The 23,058-nt window shown below is 42.1% G+C and overlaps 1 protein-coding gene across 5 annotated transcripts in view; it reads left to right on the top strand.

The window, feature by feature from the left end:
• slc16a13 (solute carrier family 16 member 13) overlaps window positions 1–15,718 on the top strand; it is a 42,695-nt gene extending 26,977 nt beyond the window's left edge. For all 5 annotated transcript variants that reach the window (XM_031792009.1, XM_031792008.1, XM_031792010.1 and 2 more), the window contains exons 7-8: window positions 47–386; window positions 12,626–15,718. In XM_031792009.1, the coding sequence (XP_031647869.1) occupies window positions 47–386; window positions 12,626–12,933 (648 nt within the window). In that variant the 3' untranslated portion in view covers window positions 12,934–15,718. The remainder of the gene's footprint in view (window positions 1–46; window positions 387–12,625) is intronic.
• The last annotated feature ends 7,340 nt before the right edge of the window (window positions 15,719–23,058 follow it).

Raw genomic sequence — 23,058 nt, 5'->3', positions numbered from 1 at the left:
ATTGGTAGATGCATAGATTCATGTCAACTGTTTCAATCTTATCCAGGCTGCCTTCGTCATCTCAGCCACGGGTGTGACGGACATCGTGGGCCGTGTGGTGTCCGGCTGGGCCTCGGACCTGGGCCGTCTCCGTCTGCCCCACATGCTGGTCCTCTGGACGGGCCTGTTGGGCCTCTCCCTCCTCATGCTGCCCCTGGGCTCCCTGGGGGGGTCCTACCCGGGCCTGCTCATCATCAGCCTAGCCTATGGGTTCTGTGCCGGCGCCATGACTCCCCTGGTGTTCTCGGTGGTGCCGGAGATCGTGGGCATGGAGCGGATGCTGGGCGCCCTGGGGCTGCTACAGATGATCGAGAGCATCGGGGGGCTGCTGGGGTCACCTCTGTCAGGTACGAGAGATACTGGAGAAGAGTGGAGCAGCTGTTGACTGCAGTTGGATGTTGAAGGAATTGGGGATAGATTGCAGAGTGCACTCCTGTTCCCCAAGTTTGGCCACCTTTGCCCTAGGTGTTGCTCTAAGGACATTTTTGTTCTGTTGACCCTGTAATGGTTGAGGTCAAGATTGGGAACTCTTCTGCCTTCTGTCCTCCCCTCACCTGCATGCTAGCTCATCGATCCCTCTACGTATATATTTTGACTCCCTCCCCAGGTTGGCCCCATGTGTTTAAATTCTTTATGGGTGACCTTGAGGTACCATATAAGTGGAGAAGAGGCCATATGTAACCTAATAGAGGCTCCATATGCAGTGGGGCAAGAAAGTATTTAGTCAACCACCAATTGTGCAAGTTCTCCCACTTAAAAAGATGAGAGGCCTGTAATTTTCATCATAGGTACACTTCAACTATGACAGACAAAATGAGAAAAATAATCTGGAAAATCACATTGTAGGATTTTTTATTTATTTATTTGCAAATTATGTTGGAAAATAAGTATTTGGTCAATAACAAAAGTTTATCTCATTACTTGGTTACAGTGCCTTGCGAAAGTATTCGGCCCCCTTGAACTTTGCGACCTTTTGCCACATTTCAGGCTTCAAACATAAAGATATAAAACTGTATTTTTTTGTGAAGAATCAACAACAAGTGGGACACAATCTTGAAGTGGAACGACATTTATTGGATATTTCAAACTTTTTTAACAAATCAAAAACTGAAAAATTGGGCATGCAAAATTATTCAGCCCCTTTAAGTTAATACTTTGTAGCGCCACCTTTTGCTGCGATTACAGCTGTAAGTCGCTTGGGGTATGTCTCTATCAGTTTTGCACATCGAGAGACTGACATTTTTTCCCATTCCTCCTTGCAAAACAGCTCGAGCTCAGTGAGGTTGGATGGAGAGCATTTGTGAACAGCAGTTTTCAGTTCTTTCCACAGATTCTCGATTGGATTCAGGTCTGGACTTTGACTTGGCCATTCTAACACCTGGATATGTTTATTTTTGAACCATTCCATTGTAGATTTTGCTTTATGTTTTGGATCATTGTCTTGTTGGAAGACAAATCTCCGTCTCAGGTCTTTTGCAGACTCCAGGTTTTCTTCCAGAATGGTCCTGTATTTGGCTCCATCCATCTTCCCATCAATTTGAACCATCTTCCCTGTCCCTGCTGAAGAAAAGCAGGCCCAAACCATGATGCTGCCACCACCATGTTTGACAGTGGGGATGGTGTGGTCAGGGTGATGAGCTGTGTTGCTTTTACGCCAAACATAACGTTTTGCATTGTTGCCAAAAAGTTCCATTTTGGTTTCATCTGACCAGAGCACCTTCTTCCACATGTTTGGTGTGTCTCCCAGGTGGCTTGTGGCAAACTTTAAACAACACTTTTTATGGATATCTTTAAGAAATGGCTTTCTTCTTGCCACTCTTCCATAAAGGCCAGATTTGTGCAATATACGACTGATTGTTGTCCTATGGACAGAGTCTCCCACCTCAGCTGTAGATCTCTGCAGTTCATCCAGAGTGATCATGGGCCTCTTGGCTGCATCTCTGATCAGTCTTCCCCTTGTATGAGCTGAAAGTTGAGGGACGGCCAGGTCTTGGTAGATTTGCAGTGGTCTGATACTCATTCCATTTCAATATTATCACTTTCACAGTGCTCCTTGGGATGTTTAAAGCTTGGGAAATCTGTTTGTATCCAAATCCGGCTTTAAACTTCTTCACAACAGTATCTCGGACCTGCCTGGTGTGTTCCTTGTTCTTCATGATGCTCTCTGCGCTTTTAACGGACCTCTGAGACTATCACAGTGCAGGTGCATTTATACGGAGACTTGATTACACACAGGTGGATTGTATTCATCATCATTAGTCATTTAGGTCAACATTGGATCATTCAGAGATCCTCACTGAACTTCTGGAGAGAGTTTGTTGCACTGAAAGTAAAGGGGCTGAATAATTTTGCACGCCCAATTTTTCAGTTTTTGATTTGTTAAAAAAGTTTGAAATATCCAATAAATGTTGTTCCACTTCATGATTGTATCCCACTTGTTGTTGATTCTTCACAAAAAAATACAGTTTTATATCTTTGTTTGAAGCCTGAAATGTGGCAAAAGGTCGCAAAGTTCAAGGGGGCTGAATACTTTCGCAAGGCACTGTATATACCCTTTGTTGGCAATGACCGAGGTCAAATGTTTTCTGTAAATCTTCACAAGGTTTTCACACACTGTTGCTGGTATTTTGGCCCATTCCTCCATGCAGATCTCCTCTAGAGCAGTAATGTTTTGGGGGCTGTTGCTGGGCAACACGGACTTTCAACTCCCTCCAAAGATTTTCTATGGGGTTGAGATCTGGAGACTGGCTAGGCCACTCCAGGAACTTGAAATGATTCATACGAAGACACTCATTCGTTGCCCGGGTGGTGTGTTTGGGATCATTGTCATGCTGAAAGACCCAGCCGCGTTTCATCTTCAATGCCCTTGCTGATGGAAGGAGGTTTTCACTCAAAATCTCACGATACATGGCCCCATTCATTCTTTCCTTTACACGGATCAGTCGTCCTGGTCCCTTTGCAGAAAAACAGCCCCAAAGCATGATGTTTCCAACCCCATACTTCACAGTAGGTTTGGTGTTCTTTGGATACAACTCAGCATTCTTTGTCCTCCAAACACGGCGAGTTGAGTTTTTACCAAAAAGTTATATTTTGGTTTCATTCTCCCAATCTTCTTCTGGATCATCCAAATGCTCTCTAGCAAACTTCAGACGGGCCTGGACATGTCTGGCACTGCAGGATTTGAGTCCCTGGCGGCGTAGTGTGTTACTGATGGTAGGCTTTGTTACCTTGGTCCCAGCTCTCTGCAGGTCATTCACTCTGGTGTCCTTTGACAGCTCTTTGGTCTTGGCCATAGTGGAGTTTGGAGTGTGACTGTTTGAGGTTGTGGACAGGTCTTATATACTGATAACAAGTTCAAATAGGTGCCATTAATACAGGTAACGAGTGGAGTACAGAGGAGCCTCTTAAATAAGTTCCAGGTCTGTGAGAGCCAGAAATCTTGCTTGTTTGTAGGGGACCAAATACTTATTTTCCACCATCATTTGCAAATAAATTCATTAAAAATCCTACAATGTGATTTTCTGGAGAAAAAAAGTCATTTTGTCTGTCATAGTTGAAGTGTACCTATGATGAAAATTACAGGCCTCATCTTTTTAAGTGGGGAAACTCGCACAATTGGTGGCTGACTAAATACTTTTTTGCCTCACAGTACATTGAGTGTACAAAACAATAAGAACACCTGCTCTTTCCATGACAAACTGACCAGGTGAAAGCTATGATGCCTTATTGATCAGACACCCTGAGAACATCCAGCCAACGGCAGGCCAGGTCATTTATGAAATAGGACAAAGGAGGCTGACCCAAAATGTGCAGTACAACATTGGTGCCCAAAGACCTATAAAATAATGCACAACTCATCTTACCTTCACACGAATGGGGTATGGTAGCCGACGAACATCCAGTGTTCCACCTCTTTCAGCAAAAAAAAAAAAACTGCTGTTGCAGTGGTATGTCGAAAACCACGGGGTATGGAGAAAGGTGATGGTTTGGATTGTGTTTTCCTGGCACACACTGGGCCCCTTGTTAAAAGTGGAGCAAAGAGTCAATGCCACAGGATATCTGAACATCATTGCCAATCAAGTGCATCTCTTCATGGCAACTGTATCCGTCTGCAAGCAGATTTTTGCCAGAAAGATGATGTCCCATGCCGTAAGGCTAGTATTGTCCTGGAATGGTTCCACGAATATGACAGTGTTCAGCTTACTGCAGTGGCCTGCCAAGTCACCAGATCTCAATCTAATTGAGCATCTGTTGGATGAGATGGAACAAGCTATTCAGAGTAGAGATCCACTACCAGCCAACTTGACACAACTGTGGGAAGCATTGGAGTCAACATGGGCCAACAGCTCTGTAGAACGCTTTAGACACCTTGTAGAGTCCATGCCCCAATGAATTTAGGCTGTTTCCGAGGGCAAAAGGGGCTGCAACTCAATATTAGGAAGGTGTTCTTAATATTTGGTGTACTCTTGACTAGAGGTCGACCGACTATGATTTTTCAATGCCAATACCGATTATTGGAGGACCAAAAAAAGCCGATACCGATTCGTCGGCCTATTTATTTATTTGTTTGTTTGTAATAATGACAATTACAACAATACTGAATGAACACTTATTTTAACTTAATATAATACATCAATAAAATCAATTTAGCCTCAAATAAATAATGAAACATGTTCAATTTGGTTTAAATAATGCAAAAACAAAGGGTTGGAGAAGAAGGTAAAAGTGCAATATGTGCCATGTAAAAATAAAAAGCTTACGTTTCAGTTCTTGCTCAGAAAATGAGAACATATATGAAAGCTGGTGGTTCCTTTTGACATGAGTCTTCAATATTCCCATGTAAGAAGTTTTAGGTGGTAGTTATTGGAATTATAGGACTATTTCTCTCCTATACCATTTGTATTTCATATACCTGACTATTGGATGTTCTTATAGGCACTTTAGTATTGCCAGTGTAACAGTATAGCTTCCGTCCCTCTCCTCGCTCCTACCTTGGCTCTGAACCAGGAACACATCGACAACAGCCACCCTCGAAGCAGCGTTATCCATCGCTCCACAAAAGCCGCGGCCCTTGCAGAGCAAGGGGAACAACTACTCCAAGTCTCAGAGTGAGTGACGTTTGAAACGCTATTAGCGCGCACCGCACTAACTAGCTAGCCATTTCACATCGGTTACACCAGCCTAATCTCGGGAGTTGATAGGCTTGAAGTCATAAACAGCTCAATGCTTGAAGCACAGCAAAGAGCACCTTGAATGAATGCTTACTAGCCTGCTGGTGCCTACCACCGCTCAGTCAGACTGCTCTATCAAATCATAGACTTAGTTATAACATGATAACACACAGAAATACTAGTTAGATAAAACCGTTCCGTATTTTATCTAACAGGTGGCATCCCTAAGTCTAAATATTGCTGTTACATTGCACAACCTTCAATGTTATGTCATAATTACGTAAAATTCTGGCAAATTAGGCGGCCCATACTGTTGCATATACACTGACTCTGCGTGCAATGAATGCAAGCGAAGTGACACAATTTCACCTGGTTAATTTTGCCTGCTAACCTGGATTTCTTTTAGCTAAATATGCACGTTTTAAAAATATTATACTTCTGTGTATAGATTTTAAGAAAGGCATTGATGTTTATGGTTAGGTACACATTGGAGCAACGATACGCACCGCATCGATTATATGCAATACAGGACACGTTAGATAAACTAGTAATATCAACCATGTGTAGTTAACTATTGATTATGATTGATTGTTTTTTATAAGATAAGTTTAATGCTAGCTAGCAAACTTAGCTTGGCTACTTACTGCATTCGCGTAACAGGCAGGCTCCTCGTGGAGTGCAATGAGAGTCAGGTGGTTAGAGCGTTGGACTAGTTAACTGTTCGGTTGCAAGATTGAATCCCTGAGCTGACAAGGTAAAAATCTGTCATTCTGCCCCTGAACGAGGCAGTTAACCCACCATTCCTAGGGCGTCATTGAAAATAAGCATGTGTTCTTTAACTGACTTGCCTAGTTAAATAAAGGTGTAAAAAAAAATAACAAATCGGCCAAATCGGTGTCCAAAAATACCAATTTCCGATTGTTATGAAAACTTTAAATTGGTCCTAATTAATCGGCCATTCCGATTAATCTGTCGACCTCTACTCTTGACACTTAAAAATGTCAGCTTGTCAACACAGGGTCAAATCAGTTGATAATTAGCTAACCATGTTAAACCCTTTAACCTACCTATCGGATGTTAATTCATTGTTTTATCACTAATAAAGGCTCCATATCTAAATCCACTGTTGACACATAAGAAATGTAATCTAGTCAACACTGGGTCAAATCAGTTTATGATTAGCTAACCATGGTAAACCTTTAGCCTACCTATTGGATATCCATACAGTCCAAGTGCTTTATTGCTCTCACTCTCTGGCCATTTGACCTCCCACACACTTTCTCCATCCCCCCACCTCCCCTCTAGGTTACGTTTGGTTATGTTCTTATGCTCTCTTCTCTGTCTTGGTCTCTCTCTCAATTTAAAGGGTTTTATTGGCATGAGAAACATATGATTACGTTGCCAAAGCAAGTGAAATAGATAATTAAAAAAAGGTGATATAAACTAGTTCCAAAGGAATAGACATTTCATACTGTCTATATACAGTGTTTTAACGATGTGTAAAATAGTTAAAGTACTAAAGGGAAAATAAATAAACATTGTTTGTATTTATAATGGTCATACATTTGGCAGGAGGTCAGGAAGCGCAGTTCAGTTTCCACCTCATTTTGTGGGTAGTGTGCACATATCGGCCTGTCTTCTCTTGAGTCAGTTCTGCCTACTGCGGCCTTTCTAAATAGCAAGGCTATGCTCACTGAGACTGTACATAGTAGAGGTCGACCGATTAATCGGAATGGCCGATTTAATTAGGGCCGATTTCAAGTTTTCATAACAATCGGAAATCTGTATTTTTGGGCGCCAATTTCCGATTTTTTTGTATACCTTTTATTTAACTAGGCAAGTCTGTTAAGAACACATTCTTATTTTCAATGACTGCCTAGGAACTGTGGGTTAATTGCCTTGTTCAGGGGCAGAACGACAGATTTTCACCTTGTCAGCTCAGGGTTCCAATCTTGCAACCACAGAGTTAACTAGACCAACGCTCTAACCATTGCACTCCACGAGTAGCCTGCCTGTTACGTGACTGTAGTAGAAGCCTAGGTAAATTGCTAGCTAGCATTAAACTTGTCTTTATAAAAAACAATCAATCATAATCACTAGTTATAACTACTGATCCAGTTTAGCAGGCAATATTAACCAGGTGAAATTGTCATTTCTCTTGCGTTTATTGCACGCAGAGTCAGGGTATATGCAACAGTTTGGGCTGCCTGGCTCATTGTGAACTAATTTGCCAGAATTTTACTTAATTATGATATACATTGACGGTTGTGCAATGGAACAAGAATATTTAGACTTAGATAAAATACTGAACGGTTCCGTATTTCACTGAAATAATAAACGTTTTGTTTTCAAAATGATAGTTTCCGGATTCGATCATATTAATGACCAAAGGCTCGTATTTCTGTGTGTTATGTTATAATTAAGTCGGATTTGATAGAGCAGTCTGACTGAGCAGCAGCAGGCCCGTAATCATTCATTCAAACAGCACTTTCATGCGTTTTGCCAGCGGCTCTTCGCAAGCAACAGCGCTGTTTATGACTTCAAGCCTATCAGCCTAATGGCTGGTGTAACCAATGTGAAATGGCTAGCTAGTTAGCTGGGTGTGCGCTAATACTGTTTCAAACGTCACACGCTTTTAGATTTGGAGTAGATATTCCCCTTGCCCTGCAAGGGCCGTGGCTTTTGTGGAGCGATGGGTAACGATGCTTCGTGTGTGGCTGTTGTCTGTGTTCCTGGTTTGAGCCCAGGTAGGGGCAAGGAGGGGGACGGAAGCTATACTGTTACACTGGCAATACTATAGTGCCTATAAGAACATCCAATAGTCAAAGCTATATGAAATACAAATGGTATAGAGCGAAATAGTCCTATAAATACTATATTAAATACAATCTAAAACCTCTTTCCTTGGAATATTGAAGTCTCATGTTAATAGGAACCACCAACTTTCATATGTTCTCATGTTCTGAGCAAGGAACTTAAACGTTAGCTTTTTTACGTGGCACACATTTTTACATGGCACATTACTTTCTTCTCCAACACTTTGTTTTTGCATTATTTAAACCAAATTGAACATGTTTCATTATTTATTTGAGGCTAAATTGATTTTATTGATGTTTTATATTAAGTTAAAACAAGTGTTAATTCAGTATTGTTGCAATTGTCATTATTACAAATAAAAAAAATGGCCGATTTTAATCGGTATCGGCTTTTTTGGTCCTCCAATAATTGGTATTGGCGTTGAAAATCATAATCCGTCGACCTCTAGTACTATTCTAGTCGAAGCTTTTTTACATTTTGGATCAGTCACAGTGGTCAGGTATTCTGCCACTGTGTACTCTCTGTTTAGGGCCAAATAGCATTCTAGTAATTATCTTTTTGTTTTCTCATGATTTGGCTGGTTCTAGTTGTGTTGCTGTCCTGGAGCTCTGTGTGGGGTCTGTGTTTGTGAACAGAGCCCGAGGACCGACTCTTCTCCAGGTTCATCTCTCTGTAGGTGATGGCTTTGTTATGGAAGGTTTGGGAATCACTTCCTTTTAGGTAGTTGTGGAATTTAACGTCTATTTTCTGGATTGTGATAATTAGCGGGTATCGACCTAATTGTGCCCTGCATGCATTATTTTGTGTGTTACGTTGTACACAGATTATACACTGCTCAAAAAAAATCAAAGGAACACTAAAATAACACATCCTAGATCTGAATGAATGAAATATTCTTATTAAATACTTTTTTCTTTACATAGTTGAATGTGCTGACAACAATATCACACAAATTATCAATGGAAATCAAATTTATCAACCCATGGAGGTCTGGATTTGGAGTGACACTCAAAATTAAAGTGGAAAACCACACTACAGGCTGATCCAACTTTGATGTAATGTCCTTAAAACAAGTCAAAATGAGGCTCAGTAGTGTGTGTGTCCTCCAGGTGCCTGTATGACCTCCCTACAACGCCTGGGCATGCTCCTGATGACAGTCTGTGGTGCAATGTGGCGTTGGTGGATGGAGCGAGACATAATGTCCCAGATGTGCTCAATTAGATTCAGGTCTGGGGAACGGGCGGGCCAGTCCATAGCATTAATGCCTTCCTCTTGCAGGAACTGCTGACACACTCCAGCCACATGAGGTCTAGCATTGTCTTGCATTAGGAGGAACCCAGGGCCAACCGCACCAGCATATGGTCTCACAAGGGGTCTGAGGATCTCATCTCGGTACCTAATGGCAGTCAGGCTACCTCTGGCGAGCACTTTGAGGGCTGTGCGGCCACCCAAAGAAATGCCACCCCACACCATGACTGACCCACCGCCAAACCGGTCATGCTGGAGGATGTTGCAGGCAGCAGAACGTTCTCCACGGCGTCTCCAGACTGTCACGTCTGTCACATGTGTTCAGTGTGAACCTACTTGCATCTGTGAAGAGCACAGGGTGCCAGTGGCGAATTTGCCAATCTTGGTGTTCTCTGGCAAATGCCAAACGTCCTGCACGGTGTTGGGCTGTAAGCACAACCCCCACCTGTGGACGTCAGGCCCTCATACCACCCTCATGGAGTCTGTTTCTGACCGTTTGAGCAGACACATGCACATTTGTGGCCTGCTGGAGGTCATTTTGCAGGGCTCTGGCAGTGCTCCTCCTGCTCCTCCTTTCACAAAGGCGGAGGTAGCGGTCCTGCTGCTGGGTTGTTGCCCTCCTACGGCCTCCTCCACGTCTCCTGATGTACTGGCCTGTCTCCTGGTAGTGCCTCCATGCTCTGGACACTACGCTGACGGACACAGCAAACCTTCTTGCCACAGCTCACATTGATGTGCCATCCTGGATGAGCTGCACTACCTGAGCCACTTGTGTGGGTTGTAGACTACGTCTCATACTACCGCTAGAGTGAGAGCACCGCCAGCATTCAAAAGTGACCAAAACATCAGCCAGGAAGCATAGGAACTGAGAAGTGGTCTGTGGTTATCACCTGCAGAACCACACCTTTTATTGGGGGTGTCTTGCTAATTGCCTATAATTTCCACCTGTTGTCTATTCCATTTGCACAACAGCATGTTAAATTTATTGTCAATCAGTGTTGCTTCCTAAGTGGACAGTTTGATTTCACAGAAGTGTGATTGACTTGGAGTTCCATTGTGTTTAAGTGTTCCCTTTATTTTTTTGAGCAGTGTATTTTTGCAGAATTCTGCATGCAGTCTCAATTTGGTGTTTGTCCCATTTTCTGAGTTCTTGGTTGGTGAGTAGACCCCAGACCTCACAACCATAAAGGACAATGTGTTCTATAACTGATTCAAGTATTTTTAGCCAGATCCTAGTTGGTATGTTGAATTTGATGTTCCTTTTGATGGCGTAGAAGGCCCTTCTTGCCCTGTCTCAGATCGTTCACAGCTCTGTGGAAGTTACCTGTGGCGCTGATGTTAAGGCCGTTTTCTTGTTCGCTAGGGCAACGGTGTCTAGATGTAATTTGAATTTGTGGTCCTTGCAACTGGACCTTTATTTTTGTCTTACTGGGATTTACTGTCAGGGCCCAGGTCTGACAGAATCTGTGCAGAAGATCCAGGTGCTGCTGTAGGCCCTCCTTGGTTGGGGACAGTAAACAGTAGACATTTGACTTCAAATTCTAGTAAGGTGAGGCTGGGTGCTGCAGAATCTTGTGCCCTCGCCAATTCCGTTGATATATATGTTGAAGTGGGTGGGGCTTAAGCTGTGTCCCTGTCTCACCCCACAGCCCTGTGGAAAGTGATGTGTGTTTTTTTTCCCATTTTAACAACACCCTTGTTTGTGTACATGGATTTTACAATATTGTATGTTTTTCCCCTAATATCAATTTGTATAGCAGACCCTCATGCCAAATTGAGTCAAAAGCTTTTTTGAAATCAACAAAGCATGAAGATTTTGACTTCCTTTTGGTTTGTTTGTTTGTCAATTAAGGTGTGCAGGGTGAATACGTTGTCTGTCATACAGTGATTTGGTAAAAAGCCAATTTGACATTCCTCAGTGAAAACAATGTACTGAGCAAAATGTTCGAGTCTGCTGTTTATGATAATGCAGAGGATTTTCCCAAAGTTGCTGTTGACGCATATCCCACTGTACTTTTTGGATTCAAATTTCTCTCCACTTTTGTGGATTGGGGTGAACCGTCCTTGGTTCCCAATATTGGGGACGATGCTAGAGCTGAGGATGATGTTAAAGATTTTAAGTTTTGCCAATTGGAATGTGTGGTCTGTATATTTTATCATTTCATTGAAGATACCCTCAACACCACCAGCCTTTTTGAGTTGGAGGGTTTGTATTTTTTCCTATAGTTCATTCAATGTAATTTGAGAATCCAGTGGGTTCTGGTAGTTTATAACAGTTGATTCTAAGATTTCCATTTGATCATGTATAGTTTTTTGCTGTTTGTTATAGAGCCAAACATATTGGAGAAGTGGTTTATTGATACAGCTCTGTTTTAGATAACTCTTCATGTTGTTTGTTTAGTGTTTTCCAATGGTTAGTCTAACGATTCTTCAATTACATTGAGCTTATTTCTGATGTGCTGTTCCTTTTTTTCCATAGTGTATTTCTGTATTGTTTGAGTTATTCATCATAGTGAAGGCGTTGGCTCAGGTTTTCTGGGTCTCTATGTTTTTGGTTGGACAGGTTTCTCAATTTCATTCTTAGGTTTTGCATTCTTCATCAAACTATTTGTCATTGTTGTTCATTTTCTTAGGTTGTCTGCTTTAATTGTTTATACTTGATAGGGAAGCTGAGCGGTCAAATACACTGTTTAGGTTTTCTACTGCCAAGTTTACACCTTCACTTTTACAGTGAAACATTTTTTCTAGGAAGTTGTCTAAAAGGGATTGAATTTGTTGTTGCCTAATTGTTTTTTGGTAGGTTTCCACAATATTTTCATTCCATCTACAGCATTTCTTAATATTATTCAGTTCTTTTGGCTTTGATGCCTCATGATTGAGTATTGTTCTGTTCAAGTAGACTGATTTTATTGTGATCTGATTTGGGTGTCAGTGGGCTGACTGAATGCTCTGAGAGACTTTAGGATTGAGGTCAGTGATAAAGTAGTCCGCAGTACTACTGCCAAGAGATGAGCTGTAGGTGTACGTACCGTAGGAGTCTCCTCAAAGCCTACCATTGACTCTGTATTTTCTCTCACACTTTTCACAGTCCCTCTCTCCTTTTCCCTATCTGTGACCATCTGTAGTCTCCTAACAATCTCTCACCCCCTCTTTCCTTCCCTTTCCCATATGCCGCTCCTTTTCTCTCTTCCAATGGTTGTCTAATGCCTGCCTCTCTCTTCCTCTCCACCCCCCCTCCTTTTTCTCTCTCTACTGGTTTTCTCTAATACGTTTTCTCTCTTCTGGTTTTCTCTAATACATTTTCTCTCACTCTTCTGGTTTTCTCTAATACATTTTCTCTCACTCTGCAGGTTTGTTGAAGGACCTGACAGGCAGTTACACGGCCTCCTTCCTGGTCGCTGGTGGTTTCCTCCTGCTGGGTACCATGGTAATGACCACTTTGCCTCACTTCTTCTCCTGCACCGACCAGCGCCCTCTCCAGAGACACGCCCGCAACTACAACAACAAGCAGCAGAACCAGCAGAGCCCTGAGTCTGGCCTCATGACCAACTCCCTATCAGAGAAACTCAACCACATAGATACCATACCGTACTCTCAACCGCAACTGGACCGCGACAGCCTCGAGGCGGAACCAGAGGTGTACATGCCTTTAAACTGAAGCAGAACCGATGATGCCACTACTATATGCTGATTGGTTGCGCGGCGTTAGCAGCCATACCTTACTTAGCCAATAGGGCGGCTGAATGCCTAGTTTCTCAGTGGAGTTTCCCCATTGGTCTGGGGAGTACATGGTTAAGGTGCACGAGTGCTACAGGTTTATATTCCGAAGTCGTGTACATATGTGGAGGAGGAAGACACAGACAGCAAGGCAAAAATACACATGGGCAGTGTGGGATATCTACTGTACACATCCAACCAGTATATCGTGTTACATATGACTTGGCAGTGTTATGACCATGGCATTTCACACGCATAGCTTCTAACCAGAGGAGCCTGGTGGGAGGATCTATAGGAGGACGGGCTCATTGTAATGGCTGGAATGGAATCAATGGAACGCTATCAAACACAGCAACCATATGGAAACTCCGTTCCATTGATTCCATTCCAGTCATTACAATGAGCCCTTCCTCCGATAGCTCCTCCACTACTCCATATGTCACCATGACTTTCAGAATTTGCTCATGTGAAGTCTTATTTAGTTTTCTAGCTGTAGAGAAAAGGTCAACATGGTGGGTGGCATTCAGTATAAGAAGTCCTCAGGCAACTCAGCTAGCTATACATCACAGACCATATCATGTGACAGACTAGTTCATGGCATATGTCCAACATTTTTTACCCTTCTCTCTCTCTCCGTCCAAACAGAGCCTTGGGGTAGCCCACAGTAGGCTACCATATCACTGCAGGATCAATGTAGGTGTACTCACAAGATCAACCACATCTGGATGGCAGAATGTTTATTTTGTAAGGAACTTCTAAAAGCTAAACAAGGAACCGTTCACACCAGGGCCACCATTAGCATTCAATATCTGCAATGAGAAAGGCTTCTGATTTGCTATTTTAAACACATCAGTCAGTCTCTATCTGTACCCATACTAAATAGGTAGAGGGGAATCCGGTTTGAGTTCTTTCCCCCACCCAACTCTCTGACTTGTCTAATCTAGTAGGCTATGCGTGAGTAAGATTTAAGTAGCACTAATCTGTTTTCTTTTAATCATTCTCTGGAATGATATATTCACATGAGTCATTTGGTGTTCTATGTCAAAAAATTGATGATTTGTTTTATGTGTACATCTCTGACCCCTGGTATTATTCAACTAACTCGAGGCCACAGTCCCATAGTCAGGCTGCTATGAGGATATGACGAGTTTAATTCTAAAACGCTATATATCAATTTTCAGAAATGTTTGTAAATTAGCTTTTGTAGTTTAAAGAACTTATTAAAGAGATTGGTGTGTTTTTTCACTATCTAATCATGGGGGTTGTTCAATGACAGACATGTCATTGTTTGGATTCGATCACTTGGTGGTTTTATTTCGGAGAGATAAATAATCATGTTTTGTTGCAAAACGCTATATATCCGCCTCATTCTCGGAGGAATAACTAGTACTGCTAGGTTTAACACAGTCAAATGTAATAAATAATATTTTTTTCATAAAGAACTGCACAAATGACATTTGTTACATCACTATAAAAAAAATGAAACAATATAGTAATTTGATCTGTAGGATGTAAAATATTTACATTTGACATTTGAGTCATTTAGCGGACACTCTTATCCAGAGCGACTTACAGTTCGTGCTTTCATCTTAAGATAGTTAGGTGAGACACACATATCAGTCAAATGTACAAAATTCGAGCTAAACAATGGGTGTATATAGAGGAAAAATGGGTGAATATAGCGTTTTTGGAACAAAACTCTTCATATAGACAGTCTATTCCTCATGTACAATAATGTTATACAATCATATCATATTTTGGACTAAACACCAAAGGAACTCCAAAAGATTGAGCTTAGTGTAGATAGAAGAACAGCCTCTATTCGTAGGGCATGGACTCTACAAGGTGTCGAAAGCATTCCACAGGGATGCTGGCCCATGTTGACTCCAATGCTTCAGTTGTGTACAGTTGTCAACTTGGCTGGACGTCCTTTGGGTGGTGGACAAGGGATCATAGCTTTCACTCTACATCTTGAAAAGAGCACGAGGTGTTTTCCCAAAGCAAGTATGGAATAGGCTACCTACTGACATGTAGTCACTCACTGGCAGTGTGCTCTCCTAGTTTCCAAAACTTTCTCAGTTCAGTCAATCAATGCAATTTTCTGTTTACTGAATATCAAGTGCTGTTGAAATTGTATGTAGTTACTCTCATGTGAATTTCTCTTGTTCATAATTTATTTCCACCTTTTTTGCAAGGTGAGGGCTAGACAATTTTGCCCCCAACCCAAATCTGTTCGTGCTGTCTTGCAACTCCTCTGGTCATTGTCCCGCCGAACAGTTTGACAGATCTGGGACCAGGCTAAGACGATCATGATCTGGATTTGGTTGGCAGAGCACTTCTAGGTAATCTAATTGGTCAGTTGATACTTTTGTCAGTGACTATGTTTATATGCACTCCAGAGGAGGCTGGTGGGAAGAGCTATAGGAGTATGGGCTCACTGTAATGGCTGGAATGGAATGGTATCAAACATTGAAACCACGTTTGACTCCATTCCATCTATACCATTCCAGCCATTACAATGAGCTGTTGTCCTATCGCTCCTTCCACCAGCCACCACTGATGCACACAGTATTCCAGATAATAGCTCATATCCCATTTAAGGTCCTGTTCAGGATATGCTGTTTACATGCACTTTTGCTATCCCGCGTATAAGTATTTCTGTATCCATGAATAAACAAAATATTCCTCATTTGCCCAGGGACGGCAGGATGATTTTTTTGACGGAATTTCCGACATTAAGTAGGCTATTTGTTAGTCAACTTGTCTATAACTAGATACATGCAGCTTCTCCTCTGTCATTACTTGGTGTTGGTGCTCTAGAATTCTAAATTAAGCCTTGCTCACCAGAATGTCATAAATTGATAGAATGAATGCATCAACAATTTTGTTGACATCAGTAAAGTTTTGTCTTCCATTTCTGCTTCTCTTGAGGGAACGGGGAGATTACCCACTCAGGAGCGTTCACTGTCTTCTTGGTAAGCAACTCCAGTGTAGATTTGGCCTTGTGTTTTATTGTCCTGCTGAAGGTGAATTAATCTCCCAGTGTCTGGCGGAAAGCAGACAATCAGGCTTCCTCTTGGATTTTGCCTGTACTTCACTCCATTCTGTTTACTTTTTATCCTGACAAACTCCCCAGTTCTTAACGATTACAACCATACAAATTACATGATGCAGCCCCCACTATGCTTGAAGATATGGAGATTGATACTCAGTAATGTGATGTTTGGGGCAAATCTAATACAAAACACTTTGCATTCAGGACAAAAAGTGAACTGCTTTGCCACATTATTTGCAGTATTACAAACATGATGCATGTTTGTTGCAAACAGGATGTCACGACTTGTTCGGGCGATGTTCGGCGGTCGACGTCACCGGTCTTCTAGCCATTGCCGATCCATTTTCCATTTGTTTTGTCTTGTTTTCCCACACATATGATTTTCATTACCTCATTACGTGTTGTGTATTTAACCCTCTGTTCCCCCCCCCCCCCCCCCAATGTCTTTGTGTGGAATTGTTTGTTGTAAGTGCTTGTGCACATTGTCTGGTGCGCGATGGGTTTTGTACCCATACATTTTTTTTATTCTGGATGCCGGTGGTTTTGAATGTTAAACTGCTCCGGTTATTACCCAGTTCTACTTTCCTGCCACCAGTTACGCACCCCTTACACAGGATGCATGCATGTTTTGGTATATTTTCATTCTGTACAGGCTTCCTTCTTTTCACTCTGTCATTTAGGTTAGTATTGTGGAGTAACTACAATGTAGTTGATCCATCCTCAGTTTTCTCCTATTTACAGCCATTAAACTCTATAACTGTTATAAAGTCACCATTGGCCTCATGGTGAAATCCCTGAGCAGTTTCCTTCCTCTTCGGCAACTGAGTTCGGAACAACGCCTGTATCTTTGCAGTGACTGGGTGTATTGATACATCATCCAAAGTGTAATTAATAACTTCACCATGCTCAAAGGGATATTCAGTGTCTGCTTTTTTATGTTTTTACCCATCTGCCAATATGTGCCCTTCTTTGCAAGGCATTGGAAAACCTCCCTCGTCTTTGTGGTTGAATTTGTTTGAAATTCACTGCTTGACTGATGGACCTAGATACATAGAGGTACATAGATGAGGTAGTCATTAAAAAATGATGTTAAACAATATTCTTGCACAAAGTGAGTCCATTTACTCCTAAACTTATTTAGACTTGCCATAAAAAAAATTATGTAATTCCACTTTGACGTTATGGGGTATTGTGTGTAGGCCAGTGACAAAATATTCTCAATTCAATCAATTTTAAATTCAGGCTGTAACAGAACAAAATGTGGAAAAGGTCTAGGGATGTGAATACTTTCTGAAGGCCCTGTAAAGTGTCTTAATAGGGCGTTGGGCCACCACGAGCCGCCAGAACAGTTTCAATGCACCTTGGGATAGATTCTACAAATTTTGGAACTCTATTGGAGGGATGCGGCAACATTCTTCCATGAGAAATTCCATAATTTGGTGTTATGTTGGTGGCGGTGGAAAACATTATCTCAGGCGGAGCTCCAGAATCTCTTATAAGTGTTCAATTGGGTTGAGATGGGCAACTGGGCATTTGTATATATGACCCTAAGCATGATGGGATGTTACTTGCTTAATTAACTCTGGAACCAGACCTGTGTGGAAGCACCTGCTTTCAATATACCCTGTATCCCTCATTTACTCGTGTTTCCTTTATTTTGGCAGTTATCGATAGATCGGTCATCTAATTTCACCTAGAATAGGGGTAGCCTATCAGTAACCACAGCTGTTCCCGAAAGGTGGATGCATAATCATCATATAATTATTACTCTCCTTATTTTCTAGAGAAATGTGTATATATGTAACCTACCAGCTGTGCTTCCTCCACTGTCCCCATACTGGGATCGAACCAGGGGTCCACTGTCTCTGTCCCCATACTGGGATCGAACCAGGGGTCCACTGTCTCTGTCCCCATACTGGGATCGAACCAGCGGTCCACTGTCTCTGTCCCCATACTGGGCTCGAACCAGCGGTCCACTGTCCCCATACTGGGCTCAAACCAGCGGTCCACTGTCTCTGTCCCCATACTGGGCTCGAACCAGGGGTCCACTGTCTCTGTCCCCATACTGGGCTCAAACCAGCGGTCCACTGTCTCTGTCCCCATACTGGGCTCGAACCAGGGGTCCACTGTCTCTGTCCCCATACTGGGATCGAACCAGGGGTCCACTGTCTCTGTCCCCATACTGGGATCGAACTAGGGGTCCACTGTCTGTCCCCATACTGGGCTTGAACCAGCGGTCCACTGTCTCTGTCCCCATACTGGGATCGAACCAGGGGTCCACTGTCTCTGTCCCCATACTGGGATCGAACCAGGGGTCCACTGATTGTGAACACGCCTTACCAATTGGGAAAAAATCTGTTAAACCCAAACCACCTGGTGGGAACTTTCTAGAAACCAAAAACTTGCTGAGAACATGGTCTAAAAAGTCAGAAAACGGAACATACTGAACCTTCTTCACAAAGACTTTATGAGCTGCTATCAGCAACATAAGGACATGGTGTAGACCCATTAAAAAACCTTGCCAGTTAGCCATTGAACTAAAGCTAAACTACCACAAATGTCCTTCCCTTGACCTTTCACAGGGGCAAAAGGGTAATGGTTCCCGGGGATAGCATTAAGTTTCTAGCTCGTTAGCATTGGAACAGGGCTGGAAGGCTAAACGGAATCACCCTGACAACAACCTCAGGACAGACTGTACACTTTGGCATGCGAGCCAAAATTGCTAAATATTTTGTGGGAAGTTGGTATTAAATGTAGTATGGTGGCTAGAAAACAGTATGAACGTAAACCTTTGCATGTGTGCCTTAATTCTCCACGTCTGAGAGGTTAAAACTGGGGCACCACCAAGCCCTCTCCCCTAGAGACAGAGGCGTATACTTCCAATGCATCTGTATGGCTGGAACTAACAAAGCACAACAAAACAAAATCAACATGCATCTTGTTCTATATACATTCTCCAAAGAGCAAGGACCCCAAATTACATAATAGGTTAAAACGTATGCACAATATAGTATGTATAATTCAGAGCTGTTGTATCAGAAATATTGTACACACAAACTAAACCTACCGATACCTCTGGATAAATATAATATGCTTTTTTGGCTGTATAGTCTCAGAATTTGAGTTGAAATGTGTCATTTTCTGACACAGTTCGACAGGTATATTTGGTAAATGGATAAGGAGCCCATTGTTAGTTTGTACTCTACGGTATCGCTCCACAGCTGCTGTCTCAGTAATGCTTCACAGACAGTTGGGTACATCCCAGACAGTTGCATTGGTGACCTGCCAATAGGTCAAAGGTAGACCTGTTGACATTCTGCAAGTCACCTAATATATTCTCTGATTTTCACCATGTCAAACGAATTTCATAATGCTTGTATCTAAACCAAAGTAGATAATTTTAAGATTGTGCTATACATCAGTTGGTGTCTTTATAAGATTCAATATGAGGTCCTAAACCTAGCATGAAAGTGCATCCCTGTAGCTGTGTTTGCTAATATAGTCAATGTTTGCCTTGGGGTAAGTTGAGACAAGGGTTGCAAAGGGTCGGAAACTTTCCGGTAAATTTCCCGAATTTTTCATGGAAATTTAAGCTCTGGAATTTTGCTGTGAACCTTTTTTGTGGGATACACATAAGGCAATTATAGGTTTTGTGGCATATTTTGGTTAAACTATCCCCAATTCAATGGAATTGCAACCCTCCGCATGCAAAGTGCATTCTTCCATCACGTGCAGTGCACTCTTCCATCACATGTACAGCTGCTTCTCAAGATCTTACACACTAATGAGATGCTATTGAGCCCACACTACTACACTGTCTGAGCCAAGGACTACATGCTTTCTGGTAAGTTTTTTTGATTACAATACTGGGTGGGGTGAATATATTTTATGTCATACATCATTTTTTGTTAACTAGCTTAAACCCACATGGTAGTTAACTAACTAGCGCTCACAACAAGCAACAAAAGTCCCTCTACTTCTATTCGAGGTGAAAATGATGAAGCAGACACCTCATCTATCGCAACAGCTCATGGTCCTCCAAGAATCTGAAGATTTTTTGACTCAATGGAGGAACATAGTCAGAGAAATGCCGATGAATGTCTTGCTCGAGCTGTGTATGCAACTGGTTTACCTCTGATGCTCACAGGCAATGTGTATTGGAAGAGATTTCTGAATATTCTTTGCCCAGCATACACCCCTCCAACCAGACATGCTTCATCTACTCATTTGCTGGATTCAGAGTTCAACAGAGTTCAAGTGAAGGTCAAACAAATCCTAGAGAAAGCAGACTGTATTGCAATCATCTCTGATGGGTGGTTGAATGTTTGTGGGCAAGGAATAATTAACCACATCTTCACCCCTCAACCAGTATTCTACAAGAGCACAGACACAAGAGACAACATACACACTGGTCTGTACATTGCAGATGAGCTGAAGGCAGTCATCAATGACCTTGGACCACAGAAGGTATTTGCACTGGTGACAGACAATGTTGCGAACATGAAGACTAGTTGGTCTAAAGTGGAGGAGTCCTATCCTCACATCACACCCATTGGCTGTGCTGCCCATGCATTGAATCTGCTCCTCAAGGACATCATGGCACTGAAAACAATGGATACACTCTACAAGAGAGCAACAGGCTGACCAATACAAGGGTTGAAAAATTGGTGGTCATCCTTGCCAATTTTAGTCTTTTTGAGCCTGACAATGAGCCATCCTCAACAAGGATGAGGCCTCAGTCTGATGTTCAAGAGGTGGACATTGAGGATGTCCTGGGAGAAGACATGGAAGCATGAGAGGAAGACAACCACAGCTTTAGTTTCTTGACTATCATTTTACAGATGTATGTTGAAAATGTTTTTAGGAGATGCGATGGATCATTGGGGATCATTCAATATTCCCTTTCTTTTGTTGTTCAGTGAAATCATCCCATGTGAAGTCAACTCATTTAATTAAAGTTAAATTCATAACCACATTTTGTTTTCTCTATTGGAAGGATTTAATCATTTGAAATTGTCTACTTATGATAAAGAAACATTTTATTCTGGAAAATGTGAAGTCCAAGATGGACAAAGGGGGTGCTGTTGGGGCTGTGTTTCTGGACCTAAGGAAGGCTTTTGATACTGTTAACCATGAGATTCTCATCACAAAATTGTCCAAGTTCAACTTTTCCCCTGATGCCTTGAGATGGATGAAATCATACCTTGAAGGCAGAACTCAGTGTGTCAGAGTGAGCAATGAGCTGTCGCCCACTCGTAGCTATGATGTGGGCGTGCCCCAAGGGTCAATACTGTTCAGCCTGTACATTAATGATCTGCCTTCTGTCTGTACTGGGTCTGAAGTTCAAATGTATGCAGATTATACAGTGATATATGTGCATGCAAAGAGCAAACAACAAGCTGCACAAGAACTCACTACTGTAATGGTCCAGGTTACAAAGTGGCTCAGTGACTCGTGTTTGCATCTCAATGTGAAAAAAACTGTTTGCATGTTCTTCACAAAGAGGGCAACAGATGCTACTGAGCCAGATGTCTATGTGTCAGGCGAGAAGCTCCAGTCACATCCTTAGAAAGCATGAGCTCTTGAGTTGGGAAAATCTTGTGCCGACGCATGTCTTGTATTCAAGATCCTCAATGGCCTGGCTCCCCCTCCACTCAATATTTTTGTTAAACAGAAAACCCAGACATATGGCAGCAGATCCACAAGGTCTGCCATGAGAGGTGACTGTATAGTTCCGCTAAGGAAAAGCACCTTTAGTAAATCTGCATTCTCTGTGAGAGCTTCCCATGTCTGGAATACACTGCCATCAGACACACAACTGCACCACATATCACACTTTCACAAAATGCTTGAAGACATGGCTAAAGGTCAATCAGATTTGTGAACATGGTCCCTAGCTGTGTGTTGCCGCTCTCCATGTTGTCTGTTGTCTGTAGCTTGTGAGGTGTGGAAACACTTTGTTGCTTTTATGAATTTTGTCTTGCTGCTTTTTGTTTTATGTTGCTCTGTCTGTATGCTACGTCTTGCTTGTCCTATGTTGCTCTGTCTGTATGCTATGTCTTGCTGCTTTTTGTTTTATGTTGCTCTGTCTGTATGCTACGTCTTGCTTGTCCTATGTTGCTCTGTCTGTATGCTATGTCTTGCTTGTCCTATGTTGCTCTGTCTGTATGCTATGTCTTGCTGCTTTTTGTTTTATGTTGCTCTGTCTGTATGCTACGTCTTGCTTGTCCTATGTTGCTCTGTCTGTATGCTATGTCTTGCTTGTCCTATGTTGCTATGTCTTGCTTGTCCTATGTTGCTATGTCTTGCTTGTTCTATGTTGCTATTGTCTATATTGTAATTGTTTTTAATAACCTGCCCAGGGACTGCGGTTGAAAATTAGCCGGCTGGCTAAAACCGGCACTTTTACTGAAATGTTGATTAATGTGCACTGTCCCTGTAAAAAAATAAAAAATAAAAAAATAATAATAATGTTCGTCTCCTTATATGGTAAATATATCCAATGCAAAAAAAACATCTACATTTTAAATGGTATTAATATTAATTCCCATATTTTCCTGTTAATTCCCACAAAGTTTCCACCTCTGAATATTCCCCAAAATGTGCAACCCTAGTTGAGACTATGGCAATGGTTAGTTGAGCAAAATGAAGTGTTTCTTCCCAGGCGTAATCACTAAGATATGAGGTAACAAAAGGCATGTTTGGTAAATGGATAAGGATCCCACCGTTCCTTTGTACTCTCTACAGTATTGCTCCGTAGCTGCTGTCTCAGTAATGTTTCATAGTTGACATTGGTGACTTGCCAATAGGTCAAAGGTAGACCCGTTGACATTCTGCAAGTCACCTTATATAGTCTATTCAGGCATTTTGAAAGAACTGTTTCAGGTAAGCTGTCTGGAAATCTTTTTTTTCATTCGAGACAAACAGGACTTTATGTGCCTACAGGTTTCTCTTCTTCAATCGACAGTACCCACCTAGCCAGTAGGCTTGTGTACAAAACATTGGTTATAT

The sequence above is a fragment of the Oncorhynchus kisutch genome, linkage group LG16, assembly GCF_002021735.2.
Source record: "Oncorhynchus kisutch isolate 150728-3 linkage group LG16, Okis_V2, whole genome shotgun sequence".
In the NCBI taxonomy this organism is placed as follows: Eukaryota; Metazoa; Chordata; class Actinopteri; order Salmoniformes; family Salmonidae; genus Oncorhynchus; species Oncorhynchus kisutch.
The sequence above is the reverse complement of the archived record's forward strand: the minus strand, read 5'-3'. Positions and strand labels throughout refer to the sequence as shown.